The 15,862-nt window shown below is 41.1% G+C and overlaps 2 protein-coding genes across 2 annotated transcripts; one reads left to right on the forward strand and one right to left on the reverse strand.

The window, feature by feature from the left end:
- Nucleotides 1-1,079: 1,079 nt before the first annotated feature.
- Nucleotides 1,080-5,066, reverse strand: cnih4 (cornichon family AMPA receptor auxiliary protein 4). The gene is made up of 5 exons (XM_061081309.1): nt 4,992-5,066; nt 3,268-3,336; nt 2,929-3,041; nt 2,295-2,435; nt 1,080-2,164 (listed from the first exon to the last, which is right to left on the reverse strand). Exons 1-5 carry the CDS (start codon nt 5,058-5,060, stop codon nt 2,137-2,139), a joined length of 420 nt encoding a protein of 139 aa, XP_060937292.1. The 5' UTR covers nt 5,061-5,066; the 3' UTR covers nt 1,080-2,136.
- Nucleotides 5,067-9,430: 4,364 nt separating this feature from the next.
- LOC133014582 (G-protein coupled receptor family C group 6 member A-like) lies at nt 9,431-15,591 on the forward strand. Its single transcript, XM_061081848.1, has 6 exons — nt 9,431-9,636; nt 10,405-10,573; nt 11,062-11,865; nt 12,401-12,613; nt 12,872-12,995; nt 14,489-15,591. The coding sequence occupies exons 1-6, from the start codon at nt 9,431-9,433 to the stop codon at nt 15,589-15,591; spliced, it is 2,619 nt and encodes an 872-aa protein (XP_060937831.1).
- Nucleotides 15,592-15,862: the final 271 nt, after the last annotated feature.

A 15,862-nucleotide genomic window follows, 5' to 3' on the forward strand; every position in this document is an offset into this window, starting at 1 on the left:
GTCCTGATGTCGTAGGGGAGCTCACTCCACCATTTATGAGCCAGGACAGCAAACAGTCGTCAGAAATATTGAGAAAATCCTGTTCTATTATAGCAAAAATACAAATTATTTTCATTTCTCGTTTATGTAGGATCATATCATTCGAGGGTAGAACCAATTGTTCTACGAAATAAATATTCCTTCAGCGCTCTTAGAACATGGAGTGAAAAGTGACTTTTTATTAACTGCTGTTTTAATTCTCATATTTCTTTAGGTCACTGAAAAACTTAGGACACCTCTGGCTGGATGTTTATTTCCCTAAATGAAAAACGTTGTTCCCCACACTGCACCTAACAGGAATCCTGTTTTTACTTCTTCTGCATCATGAATTGATTGTATCCGTTCGGTTTTATGATCCAGTGAAGTGTGGGAATGGTTTCTTTACATTGGTTAAGACTCTGTGCAGGATGTATTCAAGTGTTCATACTTAACAAATCATCTCACAATTACAGTATCATTCAGCAGCAGTATTATGCTGTTTTACAAAATAATGGAAACGGAGTTATTTAAAAATATTTTTCCCTTAATCTTTAATCTGATACTGTCGATAATTCTTCTGCTGCAACTCTTTTTTTATCTTCTGACAATAAATAAACTGTGTTTATCTTCTCTCCCCCTCCGCTACCATTTTGGCAAAATCACTCAAATTACGCACAACAAATGTGTGATATGTATTATGAGGACGTCTTAATTTAGATTATAAATACTACTTTTTACATTAATGCTGGTTGTCAGTCTCCAATCACAATGAGGACTGTATTTCTGCTATTTGCAAGGAGAATGTATTATTTTTCAGAGCTGTAAACAGTGATATGAAATATTTATCAAAAGATGTGTCACATAGGCAGCAATAGGGTTGTCCACTAACCGGGTCTGTGGTTCGATCTCTCGCATCTCTAGTCTGCATTCAAAAATGTCCTGAACCACAGATTACACCTGAAGGTTGTAACTGGTGATGAAAAAGCACAGAATAGATTGTGGATGCTACTTACTACACCATAAAGGACTGACATTAATACAATCAAACAACCACAAACAACTTGTCTTTAATGTTTATTTATGAAACAAATTTCCCTCCCAAAAAGACATTGATGAGACATGAAGTCATTGAAGTGCAGTTCCCCAGGATCCCTGCACCAGTAGCTCACACTACAGCCTCTCATAGTTCAGAACAGTCATGACAGAGCAGTGCACACGCCCATCAGCCGAGTGAAGAACTGAGACACCTGCTCACCCACGGAATGTCACATTGTCAGTATAAAAGTTGTTCAGTAAATACTGCTTTGGTGCGTGACTGAAGTTGAATCCAAACTGCCACTCTCAGTTCAGACAGCATTCAGCCGAGATGTGACGTTTGTCAGATACAACAGAAGAGGAGTGCATGGCTAGTGTGATTGTCTTTCACTCTGCCCAGAGTTGTGTGTGAGTGGGTGTGTGTCGGTGGGGAGAATAGTGGTGTGTTGGTGATCAGTGATGGAGTGTGATGCTGGAGGTCATAGAAAGGCTAAGAATAGGATCAGGCAGGAATCCACGGTTTGATCATTGCCCGTGTTGTCACAATAACAGAGTTTTCACAAAACCTTTGATCAGAACTTTTGTGCAAGCTTCAAGTCCGTAGTGTTACAGTAAACTGGGAGAATGTTGGAACTGTGGGAGTTTAGAGAAATGCAGGAGCAACAAAAGCATTGGATAAGACCGACGAGTACATACACAACACAAAGACAAATGCAGAGGCTACCCAATCGTTCAGAGTCCTCAAACCAATGTAATCAATGTTTGACTGTTTCTGTTGAAATGATTCACTGCTGCAGATAAAAGCTGAAGAAAATTAACTGACGAGCGTATTCCCTAACAACAGAATTTTGTAATGATGGCACTGAAGTGCTAAATGGTTCAATATCAAGTTATTATCGTGTCAAAGTGAACACACTGGGATTGTGACAACACAGATGACAGCATGAAGCTCAGTGCAACTGCAGATACTGTAAACTTGTTCTGGAACAGTTGATGCATACAGTGGAGGATGTGAGGGGTAAAACAGAACAACCTGACGTTTGGAATTTGACGGCTTTGGAATCTGAGAGCTCGCCGAGCGCTTCAGTCGTTGATCAGAGCCAAGATCATGCTGGAAAAAGAAGGTGGGAAAGTGTTAATACAAAACTGCCAATGTGCAAACAGACTATTATCATACAGGCAGTGTGCTGACGCCAGCCTGTCATTCTATGTCAGTGTGTCTGCAGTGCTGACGCTCCCACCTGTACAAATAGATGAAGAAGCAGAGCAGGTGGTAACCCAGTTTGATCATGGCCTCCTTCATGTGGGACTTGAGCTGACCTCGGTTGTGGATCTCAGTTGGGTCAAACACACCCATGTTTCCCAGCGGAACCTTCACGTGCCTGCAGGGACGGGAAGAGCATTCACCAAGGAGCCTCACTGCACCATGAACCCTGGCCTCTTAGCTACAGTAAACCAAATGTGTGTGATGCTCTTTTTCATCCTGAGATAGCTGTTTTCTATTTTGTGTTTTTCATTTTGTTGACTTTTTACCAGGGGGCTATCCGGAGAAACTCTGCAGAAAGTCTGGAGGCTTGAACGCTGAAATTTACATTCACATATCCAGCCCCTCCAGAGAATGTCCAGAGATGAGTGCATGTCTGGAAGCAGCTTTGGATCAAATAAAACCTTCACTCTCTATGTCATGTGTGTGTTGCAGAATCAAGCCCTGCTCAGAGCTTTCAATGGCCCATTTCAGCACGAGATAATGAATGAGTTCCTATGGTAAAAAACAAGATGACCATCTCATGACTGTCTCACACTGTACTTTTGTTTTTCATATTAACCAAAAGCTGCAGGAGAGTCTCTGTTATAACAGCACGTGTGGAAACAGACCTGTAAATGTTCCAGACTGCTACAGGCAGGTTGAGGAGGAAGATGAACCAGTGCATGGACACCAACATCAGCATCGTGGAGAGACACTGGCTGACCATCTCCGGAATTACCCACTGGAAACACAACATATCAAACACACAAACATACATACAACAGCTACATCAGAATGATACAGCCAAATAGTAATATTCTGCAGCTGTTGAAAAAGATGTGATAATAAGGCACAACAAAAGGCAGCATACATGTATAATTATAGATTTAATTGTGTTTGTGTTTGAGTGTGAGTGCGAGTGTGTGTGTGTGTGTGTATCAGTGATGATCCAGAGTACCATGACTTACTTTGTTCAGCTTGGAACAGCAGGCTCTAGCGTTGATGTAGTCACATTCTAGATCAGACAGGGTGATAATCTGAGCTTTCAGTCAAGGTCAAACACAATGTAGCTTTTCATTCTGTTTCTATAGGCTCCGACCAACCGAACAAAACAAACGGATTTGAGACATCACAACAAATGACACAAGCAGGCGTGGGCACAGGGGACGACCAACTTCTTCACGTGCTGCTGGTTACGGGTTTTGGTCGAGTGCACACAACAGTTTGATGCCTGAGAAAGTCTTTGACTTCAGAAGCTGACACAAGAGAAGGATGCTCCTTCCAAATGCTTCCAGAGTTTACAGTCTCTATGTTATTATTAAGATGCCTTCATCCCATTCTCAACTCTAACTTCCATCTCGAGAAACGCTGCTTTTGCATCGGTGGCTCTTTGCCAAAAGCATTTGATAAGGCCAGTGCTGTGAATGATCAAAGTTCCGTAGTCAATAAAGGTGTAAAAGGCAAACACACCCAACCTTTGAAGTAAGGTGGAGACTTTCCAAAGTTTAGGAGAAACCCAACGGTTCACACGACAAGCAGTACTTCCTGTTAAACTCCCTTTAAACAGGAAGGAACCTCTAGAGTCAGTGTGGGCGAACATCTGCCTCAACCGGTTTGGGAGGAGAGAGGTTTATAGAGTTATGACGTTAATAATGAACACCAGTTATTATAATTATTAACCATGATAACGACAAGCAGCTCTGGAGTCAAAGAAAGAGAGAGAAGAGAGAGGGAGAGTGCATGAGAAAGATAGAGACAGAAGAAAAGCTAGACAGAGGTAGAGAGAGACAGATGGAGAGAAATACAGAGAAAGAGAGATATTTAGAGATAGATAGAAAGAGAGATAGAGACAAAGGTAGCGAGTGACAGAGACAGAAATATTGAAAGAGAAGACAGACAGAGAGAGAGAGAGAGAGAGATAGTAAGATAGATACTTAGATGGATAGACATACAGACAGACTGATAGATAGAAAGAGGGAGAGATATATAGTTAGTTAGATAGATAGATAGATAGATAGATAGATAGATAGATAGATAGATAGATAGATAGATAGATAGATAGATAGATAGATAGATAGATAGATAGATAGATAGATAGATAGATGGGGGTTGATAGACAGATAGATAGTGGAAGAGAGAGAGCGAGAGCAGGAGAGAGAGAGATAGTTAGAGATAGGTAGATAGACATACAGACAGGCTGAAAGATAGAGGGAGAGATACATAGCTAGAGAGATAGATAAAGACAGATAGGCATAAAGGGGGAGGGGGTAGATAGACATATAGATAGTGGGAGAGAGAGAGCAGGAGAGAGAGACAGTTAGAGATAGGTAGATAGACATACAGACAGGCTGAAAGATAGAGGGAGAGATACATAGCTAGAGAGATAGATATAGACAGATAGACATAAAGGGGGAGGGGGGTAGATATACATATAGATAGTGAAAGAGAGAGAGAGCAGGGGAGAGAGAGATAGTTACACAGACAGACAGGTTGGTGAATCTGTATCTGTGCTGACTCACTGTCCTCCTGACCTGTAGGACCGTGTTGTTGTGAGTACACCTCCACCTCCACCTCCACCACCGGGAACACTTCATCACTCCACCCCGGGCTCACCGACCCCCGGCCCGCGGCTCCACCCGGGCCCGCTCCGCACCCCCCCCCCCCCCCAGCAGCGCACAGACAGGAAGGATACAAAGTAAACCGAGAGGAAAATCAGGGCACAGCAGTCCACGAGCGACAGAATGAACACTGCCGCCTCCATTTTCTTCTTCCGTCACTAACTCGCTGAGTCCAGTGGGCCCGTCACTCTGAGTTCTTCCGGGCGGTGCTGCCCCCTGGTGGACGGAGAGGAACAGAGTCACTGCTTAATCATAGACCGTGTATAAAAAGTAAAATAGAACCACACCTCTCCTTTACTAACATGACGGTTCAGGTGGGAGAGCAGATGATTGGATGATTGGGAATCAGTGAGCTGGCCAAAGCGGACAGATTTAATAGACACACCAAATCTCTCGCTTCCGGTCCGAGCCTAAGACATAAACACCTGCCGTACAGCTGCGTCTTCATGACCAGTGGTCCCCAACCCCCGGGCCTTGGGTCATTTGGTACCGGGCCGCACAGAAGGAATAAACAATTTACATGTTTTCTGTTCTATCTATTATCCGGTCATTTTTCAAAATAAACTGGTGTTTTATTTCGGTCACGTAACTTTTTCGCTGAACACAAACCAACACGGTATTTGTCGGACCCATTTGTCAACAAACCAGGTGAACCAGCATGTCTGTTTAACCCTTTGATACACAACATGGGTCAAAAGTGACCTGATGGAGTTTTAATTGTAAATATCTTTGCAATAAATTTATTTCATCATTCAGAATCCCATGAATTCCTCAATTAACCTGTTTTTGATCATCACAAATTCTTATTTTCATTTGTCCTTTTTTACTTTTTTAATAAAAAATCATTTTTGTATCACTACCCTTCTAAGGCACAACATGGGTCAAAAATATCCCGTATTCATTTCATATGTTATTTCATGCATGGGTGTGCTTCTTTGCTATATCTTTTAAAATCTATTTATTTAATCATTTACTATAACAAAGTATTTATCAAAATATCTTGTTTTTGATTACCAAAAATCATTATTTTCCCTTTCTCTGTCTTAATTTTTTAACTAAAATAGTTTTAATATTACTACATCAAGTTTACACACATGGGTCAAAAAAGCCCCATGTATGCAAGTGTGAATTTGATAGGAACCTTTGATTTGAAAATGTTTGTAGGAACATGTTTACTGTGGACAACTTTTCACATGACACACTTGTCAGAACTACTTGTCAGAACTAAACGGGCTACTTTTTCACATCTGATTCATGTTAGTCTTATTTTACAATTGTTTTACCTAAGAAAATATTTGATATCATGTGAAAAGATAACTGCACATAACATTTGAACATTACTTCCCTCTACTGGTGGGAAAGAGAAATATGTCCAATATTATTAGCTAGCTGTTAACATATTCTCTTTTAGCTAGCTAATGTTAGCTTATGTAAGCTAGGTCAATTCTAGCTAACGATAGCTAGGTCAACATGACATTCTCTAGCTAATGTTAGCTAATGTCAGCTAAGTCAACAAAATACAACTTGAAATAGAACAGTATACTGTACTGTATACTTTATCAACTGATAGTTGAAAATATTATTTTGATTTTCTTTATCCACAGTGTTAGTATGGCTCGTCACAGTCATTCCAGATTTACAGCTGAACAGGTAAGAGCTGCTAAATGAAGAACAGGATGAAGATGAAGCAATTCTTAATCCTGATTCTGAGTCTGACATCTCTGATGCTGATGACCTAGACTATGTGCCACAGGGTCAAGCTGGAGTTGTGGGCGTGAATAGAATTCAAGCTCTCCTAGATATGTTTTCATGCCGCTTTTTAACGGCAGAAAAGTTGTCCGTTTTCATGCCTCTTTTTAACGGCAGAAAAGTTGTCCGTTTCATGCCTCTTTTTAACGGCAGAAAACTTGTCCGTTTTCATGCCGCTTTTTAACGGCAGAAAACTTGTCCGTTTTCATGCCTCTTTTTAACGGCAGAAAACTTGTCCTTTTTCATGACACTTTTTAACAGCAGAAAAGTTGTCCGTTTTCATGCCCATTTTTGACGGCAGAAAAGTTGTCAGTTTTCATGCCACTTTTTAACTGCAGAAAAGTTGTCAGTTTTCATGCCGTTTTTTGTCCGAAGATGTGCCGCTTTTTAACGGCAGAAAAGTTGTCCGAACATGTGGGTTAAGAAAAATAAACGCTGCCACCACCCAGTCACAGGAGGACATCAGACAGGAGGGCCAAGTGAAGAGGAAGAGGTGCAAGATCTTCCCAGCTGCCTTCCGTAGTGAGGCTCCGTAGCCACACCTTAACGGCCGGTCCGTGAAAATATTGTCTGACATCCAACCTTGTCTTCTTGTCTGCAAGTGTTCATTTTTCACTAAAGAAAGTAGCGCGAGTAACAAACTCATTTAAATTTCATTAATTGTAACTGCGATACTTGATTTAAAAAAATACTTTGTTACATGCTTGTTACCGCCAAAAGTAGTGGAAGTAGTGGAAGTGTTGGGAGTAATGCGTTACTTTGTTCAACAGTTACTTTGTAACGCGTTACTCCCGACACTTCTCGTACCTAACTACATTTTGGAACTTTTGACCTCATACGTGCCCGGTCGTAACCCTGAGGTCCTCAGTGAAGACCCTGCTCACCATCCCACAGACCAGGCTGAGGACCAGAGGAGACTGGGCCTTTTCTGTTAGGGATCCCACTCTGTGGAAGAATCTCCCTGAGAAGATGTGTCTGATAAACTCCTTATTCTCTGTTAAATCTCTACTAAAGACAAAGACAATACATTAACAAAACAGAACAGCTGAAATAACTGGAACAGTGAGAACAGGCCAGTTAACAGTATGGAATGACAAGAGTGTGTGCGTGCATGTGTGGTTGTGGTTGTGGTTGTGTGTTTGTGCGTGTGTGTGTGTGTTTGTGTGTGTTTTATATAGAGATTGAATTCTGTAATTTGAGTAATCATTGGGTAATGTGGGACAACTAAACTTCAGTATGTCTACTTCCTTTTCTAAAGAAAACTTGTCAATGGGACTTTTACGATAAGTTATCATGGATATCATGCAACTGAAATCACATGACTTTATTGGTTAATGTCACAGAAAGGGGAGGGACAAGTGATTCAGAAAAGATTAATGTAAAGGATATAGATGTCTTTAAATTGATAATGTTCCCAATTCTTATCAAATTTGTGATGTATTCAAGCAATAAAATAAGCAAAATAAGTTTAAAATATGTTTTGGTTTGTTTTGTTTTTTTTCAAACAATTGTAGTTGTCCCACTTGCATGCTTTGGGTAATCTGGGACAGTCACTTACGTTCTTTAAATAGTGAAATGGGCATTGAGGGATTTCATGAAGTAAAAAATTAAAAGTACAGAGGTGTTGTCAGACAGGAGTTGATGGTAAATACAGTTTGCCTGAGATAATTATATCAGAAAACTTTTATTTTTATTTGATCTTTTCTAATTTTTTTATTCTTCAACAGTCAGTGCTCTAGTGTCGGTGATCTTCAAACTGCTTTAACAATTGTTTTCATTGTTGTTACGACCCTGACTAGGGGTAAAACAGTCGCAACATGATCAAAGAGTCCCCCCCCCCCTCCTTCCACTCTCCCAAGAAACCAGCCACAAACAATTATCAGCCCGTTAGTGTTTATTAAAAACACCTTCTCCTTCAGGGTGGGCTAGTAGCCAAAACAATAAACAGAAAACTACCCTAAGGCGAAACAACCTAAACTTCCCTACTCAAAATAAAGGAAAACAAAAGACAGGTTACTGACCTAATTCCTCAAGTAAGCAAAACAGGAGAAAACATGGATCAAACAAAAAGGCTACCCACCCCTACCATGAACAGGCTGGTACAAAAAAAAGAACAGTTTGATAAAGTGCTGCACAAGCTGAGTGCAGCTGGACGTCCGGCTGGCAGTGGCAAGGAGAGAGACAGAGAGACATACACCCCGAGAGAGAGAGAGGGAGAGAAGGAGAGGGAGCCACACAACCTCAGGGTTGTAACATTGTTTACTTAAAAATGTTCATTGTTAACTTGTGAAGCACCTTGAAACTGTGTTTTGAAAGGTGCTATATAAAATATAAATTCTTCCAAGTACTACTTCTTCTAAGTAAACTTTTAACTGTTCATCACCCTCAACAGTAATTGTAATGATGGATTCATTTGTCCAGTTGAAGCTCCTCTAACGTGGGGGTTTAATCTTTTTCTGTGGTATATGATGTAAACGGATGCATTTAGTTTATTGCACAACACAACATTTGAAAATGTGCTGTGGGCTGCGACATGCGTAGGGACAAGAGCAGATATGAGTAAGCTGCAGAACAATGACTCCCTCACTGTCAGTCATGAAGTGGGCAGGGCTGCAGGACAGAATGTGAGAAGACATAAGTGTGAATGAGGAAGCAAGAGAGAGTTTTCTTTTAGCCTTGGGAAGATGCTTAAAAAGGAGAGTCTCACTCTGCCAGAGGTGAAAAACCAGCGACAGCTCAGACAGCAAACACAGAGGATAGTGATATGGCCTGGGCTGTTCCTATAATCTACTTCCATGTCACAGTTTTCCTTATTATTATGGATACAGGACATGCCACTGAAAATTATACCAGGAGGATGGAAGCTACAGCTGCAGGTGATATCGTCATCGCAGGACTCTTTCCCATTCATGAGGATGTAGAAGAAAAAAAAACCTCTTTCACACTACAACCACCACAGCCATGTATCAGGTATTTCATCCAGATAAATGAAATCAATTATCCAAACGTTTGTTTCTCAAAGATGTTATCAGAGACTTGAAGTAGTAACAGGATATTTTCAAACGTGCAATAATAAATATGTGTAACAATCATGAACTCAAAGTGATCCTCCAAATGTAGTCAAAGTCTAAAAGTACTAAAGTTGTCAATGTGTATATTTAAATATTGATAATAATATTGATAGCACTTAAATGTGAATTATTATCAGAAACAGCTACACAGTTACAATATACTGTACCAAACTTTGGGGTCAGGGTTAAATTCATATTTTTGTTAATTAACTATTTGCATAGTACTTGCGAGTTGTTGCTCTCATATAAATGTGGTGGAATAAAAAGTTATATTTCCCTCTAAAAAGTCGTGTAAAAAAAGAAAGAAGAACATGTATTATGACATGGTAATACTCAACTGAAGTAAGGCAACAAATTCATATTAGGAAACGTACAACAATTTTGTCACTGATACTTCAAGATGTGATTTTGTTCACAGAGTCGAGTCAACTTTTCCTTCTTATTGTGTGGATTAGACTCATTTGATGAAGAACACACCCTGCAGAGACTGGGCGTTAGATAATTCATATGAAGAGATTTCAAGTAAAAGAAATATATTTTTTAGTTTTAGAATAATTTTATTTGTCACACAGTTATTTGTTCTCTGTCTTCTTGTCCCTCACAGTCTCGATTCTATCACATACATCCTGTATTTATTATTGGAATAACAAATGTATTGTTCTCACAGGTTTGACGAAAGAAGCCTGATTTTGGCTCTGGCTATGATCAATGCTATCGAGGTCATGAATAAGTCGCCTCTGCTCAAGGCTGTGAACCTCACTCTGGGTTACCTAATCGTGGACTCTTGCGCTGATCCCAGCACAGCTCTAAGAGTCACAGGAGACAGGTTTTCAGTGGTAGCTGATGAACATCAGCAGCCGAACCTTTTATGATCAAAGTGAGGAGCCACAGATAAAGCAGCATCCTCTGTTGACGGAGATCTTGAAACTCCTCCATAAACCAGACCATATAATTTCAATTTAGTCTCCACACGGACCTCCTCTTTCGTGGTCCCCATGTGTCCTCCGTAAGATGCAGCCCCTGAATTGAGACACATATGCATCTTAACCTGTTTGCTGGGAAAGTTACAAGTGAAGCAGTTTTGTGCGTTACCAAACAAAACTATGACCAAACTAAAAAGTTTGAAACTTACACATAGGAACAGTCGCAAAGACTTTATTAGAGGTTGTTTACTCAGATCTACTCAAGATCTCAGTAGATACATATTACAATAGATAACATATCATTTATGTGACGCTTTTATCAAAAGTGACTTCCAATAAGTGTATGCATTTAACCCTGAAGTCACATCTTTAAAAATGATATCATCTGTTTTTTTCTCCAGATCAGTTATTCATCAACTGCTGTCATTCTGAGTGATAAGAGCCGCTTCTCTTCGTTTTTGAGGACTGTTCCTAATGATGAACATCAGACAGCTGCCATGGTCAGACTTCTCCACACCTACGGCTGGAACTGGGTGGGAGTAGTTACCACAGATGGAGATTATGGCCGAGCAGCTCTGGAAAGCTTTGTGTCCCAGGCCTCTGAAAAGGGGATCTGTGTGGCTTTCAAATCGATTCTACCTCAATCTGTGACCAGTCATGATGCCTACTCTGAAATCCGGGCCGCTGCAACAACCATCCTCAACAATCCCAAGGTGCAGGTCATTGTGTCATTTGCCAAGTCGACTCACATGAGGTATCTTTTCCAGGAGCTGAAGCATAAGGTACTGAGAACAGGACAAAGCATGGAGTCAATGAGAAGAGTTTGGGTGGCCAGTGACAGCTGGTCCTCCAGCAACTCTGTGAAAGTAAACGCGACTCTGAGGGACATAGGACATGTTGTGGGCTTCACCTTCAAGAGTGGAGACAAGTCATCAATTGAGGACTACCTGAGCAGGCTGAAGGCAGCTGGCCATGAATTTACAAGGAATTACCCCTTCATGAAGGAGTTCTATTTGCAGCTAAATGCCAGTAAAGGTTTTGAAGACACTAAGCTTATTTCAGAAGCTGTGAAAAATCTCAGGAAACACACTCATGCCGCCACTATCCTTAGTGTTGAGATGGCTGTCAGCGCCATTACTCAGACTGTGGCTTCTGTCTGCAAGAGCAGAGACTGCAAAACACCAGGCACGATGCAACCCTGGGAGGTAATTACACACATATGTGTGTGTGTGTGCTCTTGTTTTGCATTACAGGGTCCACGTGGGTTAATTTCAGTCGCAGAATGAGGGTTTAGATCTGTAGGAAGGAAGGATTTGGGGTAAAATAAAATACCTATAACAGCTAAGGATTTATTTTTGGCTGCGGAGACAGATCCTTGCCTCACTAAAAACGATATCTAGATAAACTAACCAGAATTCCAGGGTTGAGACTATTTACAACCTGTTCCTCCAATGAATTTTACTGAAGGCTGAATGCAAATGTATGCATTCAAGGTGTCCAGAAGGTGTATAGAAAACAAGGCTGTGGAGGAACCCAGAGGTCTCTGGCTCCGGTGCTTTTCACCAACTTGGCAAGAGGCCTGAGTTGAGCTGAAGTGCAACAAGTGAGCAGCAGACCCCACAGCCAAAGGGAAAAGAGATGGATATATGGATTATATGCACAGTGATATTTATCATTGTCACATCATTTTAATATTTTCCAAGGTACTGAGCTGATAATGAAATGTCTTCTATCCTGTAGCTGCTGAAACCTCTGTTATTCCAAGAGTTTGAACTTAGAGGAAAAACATATACGTTTGACAGCAGCGGTGACATCAACCTGGGCTACGAACTGAAAATGTGGTGCTCAGAAGGAGGAAATAATCATTTCACTGAGGTTGTGGCTGAATACCACCCATCCACCAACGACTTCACTTACACCAATGTGAGCACCAAGCACCTCCAGGACTTTCAGGTAGGCCCTAATCCTGCTGCTCTTAGGAACATTACACACGCACAGACACACATGCAATACTGCAAAATGTGTTTACTGAAAACATGCAGACCATTAAAGCTGAAAACACTAATTCCAATTCTACTTTTTGTATATATGTATATACAAAAAGTACAATTCAGGAAAAATCGAATAGATTTGTTACAAGAAATATAATACGAAATACGAAAAAGAATAATGACATGAGGGGTGTTGAATGTATCTCTCTGATTTCTGCAGTACATCATCTCCAAGTGCTCCAACAGCTGCGTCCCTGGAGAGTTCAAAAAAACAGCTGAAGGTCAACACACTTGTTGTTATGAGTGCATCAACTGTACTGAGAACTACTACTCGAATAAAACAGGTACGTCACCCCTGAACACATTGGATTCACTGGACACATTCACTGCATGTGCACAGTAAATAAAAGCTGTCATTTAGGGGTGTGTACCGTGTACTTATAAATACATAAACCCAGGTGTTATCACATCCAAGGAGCAAAGAGGAAGGATGTCAATAATATTAATGATTAACTTTATTTATATATCACTTGCTTCAATAGCAAATCAAGAAATGTAAATGAAAACTTATACACATAAAAGCAGTAATATGACAATAAAAATGAACAAGTAACATAAAATGTATAATGAAAACGAAAAAAAAGCACCGTAAAACCTAACATCACATGAAAGCAAGTCTATAACATTGGGTTTTAAGATGTGTAGTTTATCAGTTTATCAACAATCTAGTGTGGCATTAGAATGTAACTGCATCTACCTTCTTCTGCCTTTGTCTTCAGAGTAAAAGCACATTCCCTGCTTAATTTACAACAGATTAATATTCTTAACATTAATCTTGTCAGAATCCGATTTCATTGAGCTTGTCATGCAATTACAAGGGGGAGCCTCGGATTAAAACTGGCCCTGCCCCTTTCTATTACCCCACATGAAGTCACATGATCTCAGTAACATGATGTCCATGGTAACCTATGATAAAAGTCCTGTTGACTAGATTTTGTTAGAACAGGAAATGAACAGACTGAAGCTTAGGTCTCCCACATTACCCAATGTCCCAGATTACCTGAATTCACCCTATTTGCAGACACACATTGCAGTATAAACAGAACATTAGTGTGTCTGGTTTCTGTATCCGTACTGGAGTGTATCCAGTACGTCCCTGTGTCAATGATCTTGTGTCAGCATCATACTGCATGACAACAAACCATGGAACAAGATGTCAGGTTAGTCCCCTAGCCATTAGAGAGTGTAGTGACCTGCAGAGCAGAGACTTTCAGGAAGCAGGAACCAGGATTGCTGGACTTTATTTACACCCAGTTTCCTCTGGTTCTAATGCAAGTGCCCTGAATAGACAAATCTCTCAACATAATCAGTTTTTTAATTAAGTAACCACAATGGAAAAGTTCTGTTCCTAATTTTTCAACAAGCATACCAGTTCACAACAATATACTTACAAAAAACCTTAATTAATTAAGTAAAACCTTGTCCCTTAAAGAAATACCAAGAACCACAAAGTGTGAGCTGGTGTTACACTTGTTATTGTAGAAACTGATGTTCCTTCCCAGTCACGCTTCATGTGACGACAATTAACTGCCAACAACGTGATAAAGATCTGAATGCCTGGGAACTTCCTGCTCGGCAGTAGAAGTGATGTAAACTGAAAAACATCTTTTAAAATAAACTAAGCACTTCTCACTTACCTGGTTATGCTTATCGTGCTTATGTTTACCCAGAGCCAAGTTAGCTTAATCACCAGGATGGGTGTGGGATTCTGTTGAGTCAGATAGGATCTTTTATTGTTTTAATCCGCACCTGTGCTTGTAATCCTCCATCCCTGCAGATATGGATCAGTGTCTGAGCTGTAACATAAGCAGAGAGTGGTCGGCAGAGGGCAGCTCCAGCTGCACCCCCAAAGTCGTGCTCTTCTTCTCCTGGCAGGACAGATTTGCTGTGGCGCTCCTCACCTTTTCTGCCCTGGGCATCCTCCTGGCTGTGATGGTGTCAGCTCTGTTTTTACATCAGCGCGACACTCCTGTAGTGAAGGCTGCCGGAGGGCCACTGAGCCAGGTCATCCTATTCTCTCTGGTCATCAGTTACATCAGCGCCGTGCTGTTTGTCGGTCGGCCCAACAGTTTCCAGTGTAAGGCACGACAGGTGCTCTTCGGTATCAGCTTCACTCTGTGCGTCTCCTGTATCCTGGTCAAGACCCTGCAGATCCTGCTGGCCTTCCAGTTCAACCCTGCACTGCAGGTGGTTCTGCGGAGGCTCTTCAAGCCTTACGTCATGGCCAGCTTCTGTGTGGCCTTGCAGGTGATTGCTTGTATCTGCTGGCTAGTCCTCAAGAGCCCATCTCTCCAAATCGTCATGCAACCAACCACTTTGCTGGAGAAGTGTCACGAGGGCTCATATTTGGCCTTGGGGGTGATGTTGGGCTACATAGCTTTCCTAGCGTTGGTGTGTTTCATCTGTGCCTTCAAAGGCCGCAAACTTCCACAGTTCTACAATGAGGCAAAGTTCATCACCTTCAGTATGCTGCTCTACCTGATCTCCTGGATGCTCTTTGTTCCTGTCTACGTTTCCACCTCAGGAGTTTACCTTTCGGCTGTGGAGATGGTGGTCATTCTCATTTCCAACTACGGCATCCTCAGCTGTCATTTCATACCAAAGTGCTACTTTATCATTTTCAAGAAGGAACAAAACACCACAACTGCTTTCAGGAACAATGTGTATCTATATTCCAGCAAAACCTCTGAATCTATCTCCGTATCTGGGAGTTCAGTGTCAGAGAAACAGTCTATTGGTCAGGACTTCATCTGTGCTCTGCCACCCTCTCTACCTGCAACTGGTTACCTTGAATATGGAGTAGTGACAACGGGAACGAGCAGCACAAGTTTACACAGAGGTCCAGCAACACAACACTTCCTTAGAAGAAGCAGCATATAACTGTCATTATTTAAAGTGGGTTGTGAGGAGGGACGCAGCTATTTGACTTTTACATTTTTCTGTCCCGATAGTGAAACTGAGGCCTGGCCTTTGGGTAGGGGCCAATAAACATTAAAGATGTTTAATTAATCCTGTATACGTAATTGTGTGAAAGACACTGGAGCAGTCTTCATGTGTAATGCAACATCAGGCGTGGCTTGAACATTGCTTTCCTAACTTTGTAAAACAAAATGTAGGGTGAAATCTGTTTTTCACATCAGACCAACAAATT

The sequence above is a fragment of the Limanda limanda genome, chromosome 11 (assembly GCF_963576545.1).
Source record: "Limanda limanda chromosome 11, fLimLim1.1, whole genome shotgun sequence".
Lineage (NCBI taxonomy): Eukaryota > Metazoa > Chordata > Actinopteri > Pleuronectiformes > Pleuronectidae > Limanda > Limanda limanda.

Bases quoted from the DNA above. Each gene is read 5' to 3' on its own strand.
- cnih4 (XM_061081309.1), bottom strand. From the start codon at position 5,060: ATGGAGGCGGCAGTGTTCATTCTGTCGCTCGTGGACTGCTGTGCCCTG. The intron at 2,436-2,928 runs GTCTGTTTCCAC...CCGTCCCTGCAG, and splicing joins GCAGTCTGGAACATTTACAG to GCACGTGAAGGTTCCGCTGG. The intron at 2,165-2,294 runs GTGGGAGCGTCA...TTCTTTTTCCAG, and splicing joins TTCTTCATCTATTTGTACAG to CATGATCTTGGCTCTGATCA.
- LOC133014582 (XM_061081848.1), top strand. From the start codon at position 9,431: ATGGCCTGGGCTGTTCCTATAATCTACTTCCATGTCACAGTTTTCCTT. The intron at 12,614-12,871 runs GTAGGCCCTAAT...TGATTTCTGCAG, and splicing joins AGCACCTCCAGGACTTTCAG to TACATCATCTCCAAGTGCTC. The intron at 12,996-14,488 runs GTACGTCACCCC...CCATCCCTGCAG, and splicing joins CTACTACTCGAATAAAACAG to ATATGGATCAGTGTCTGAGC.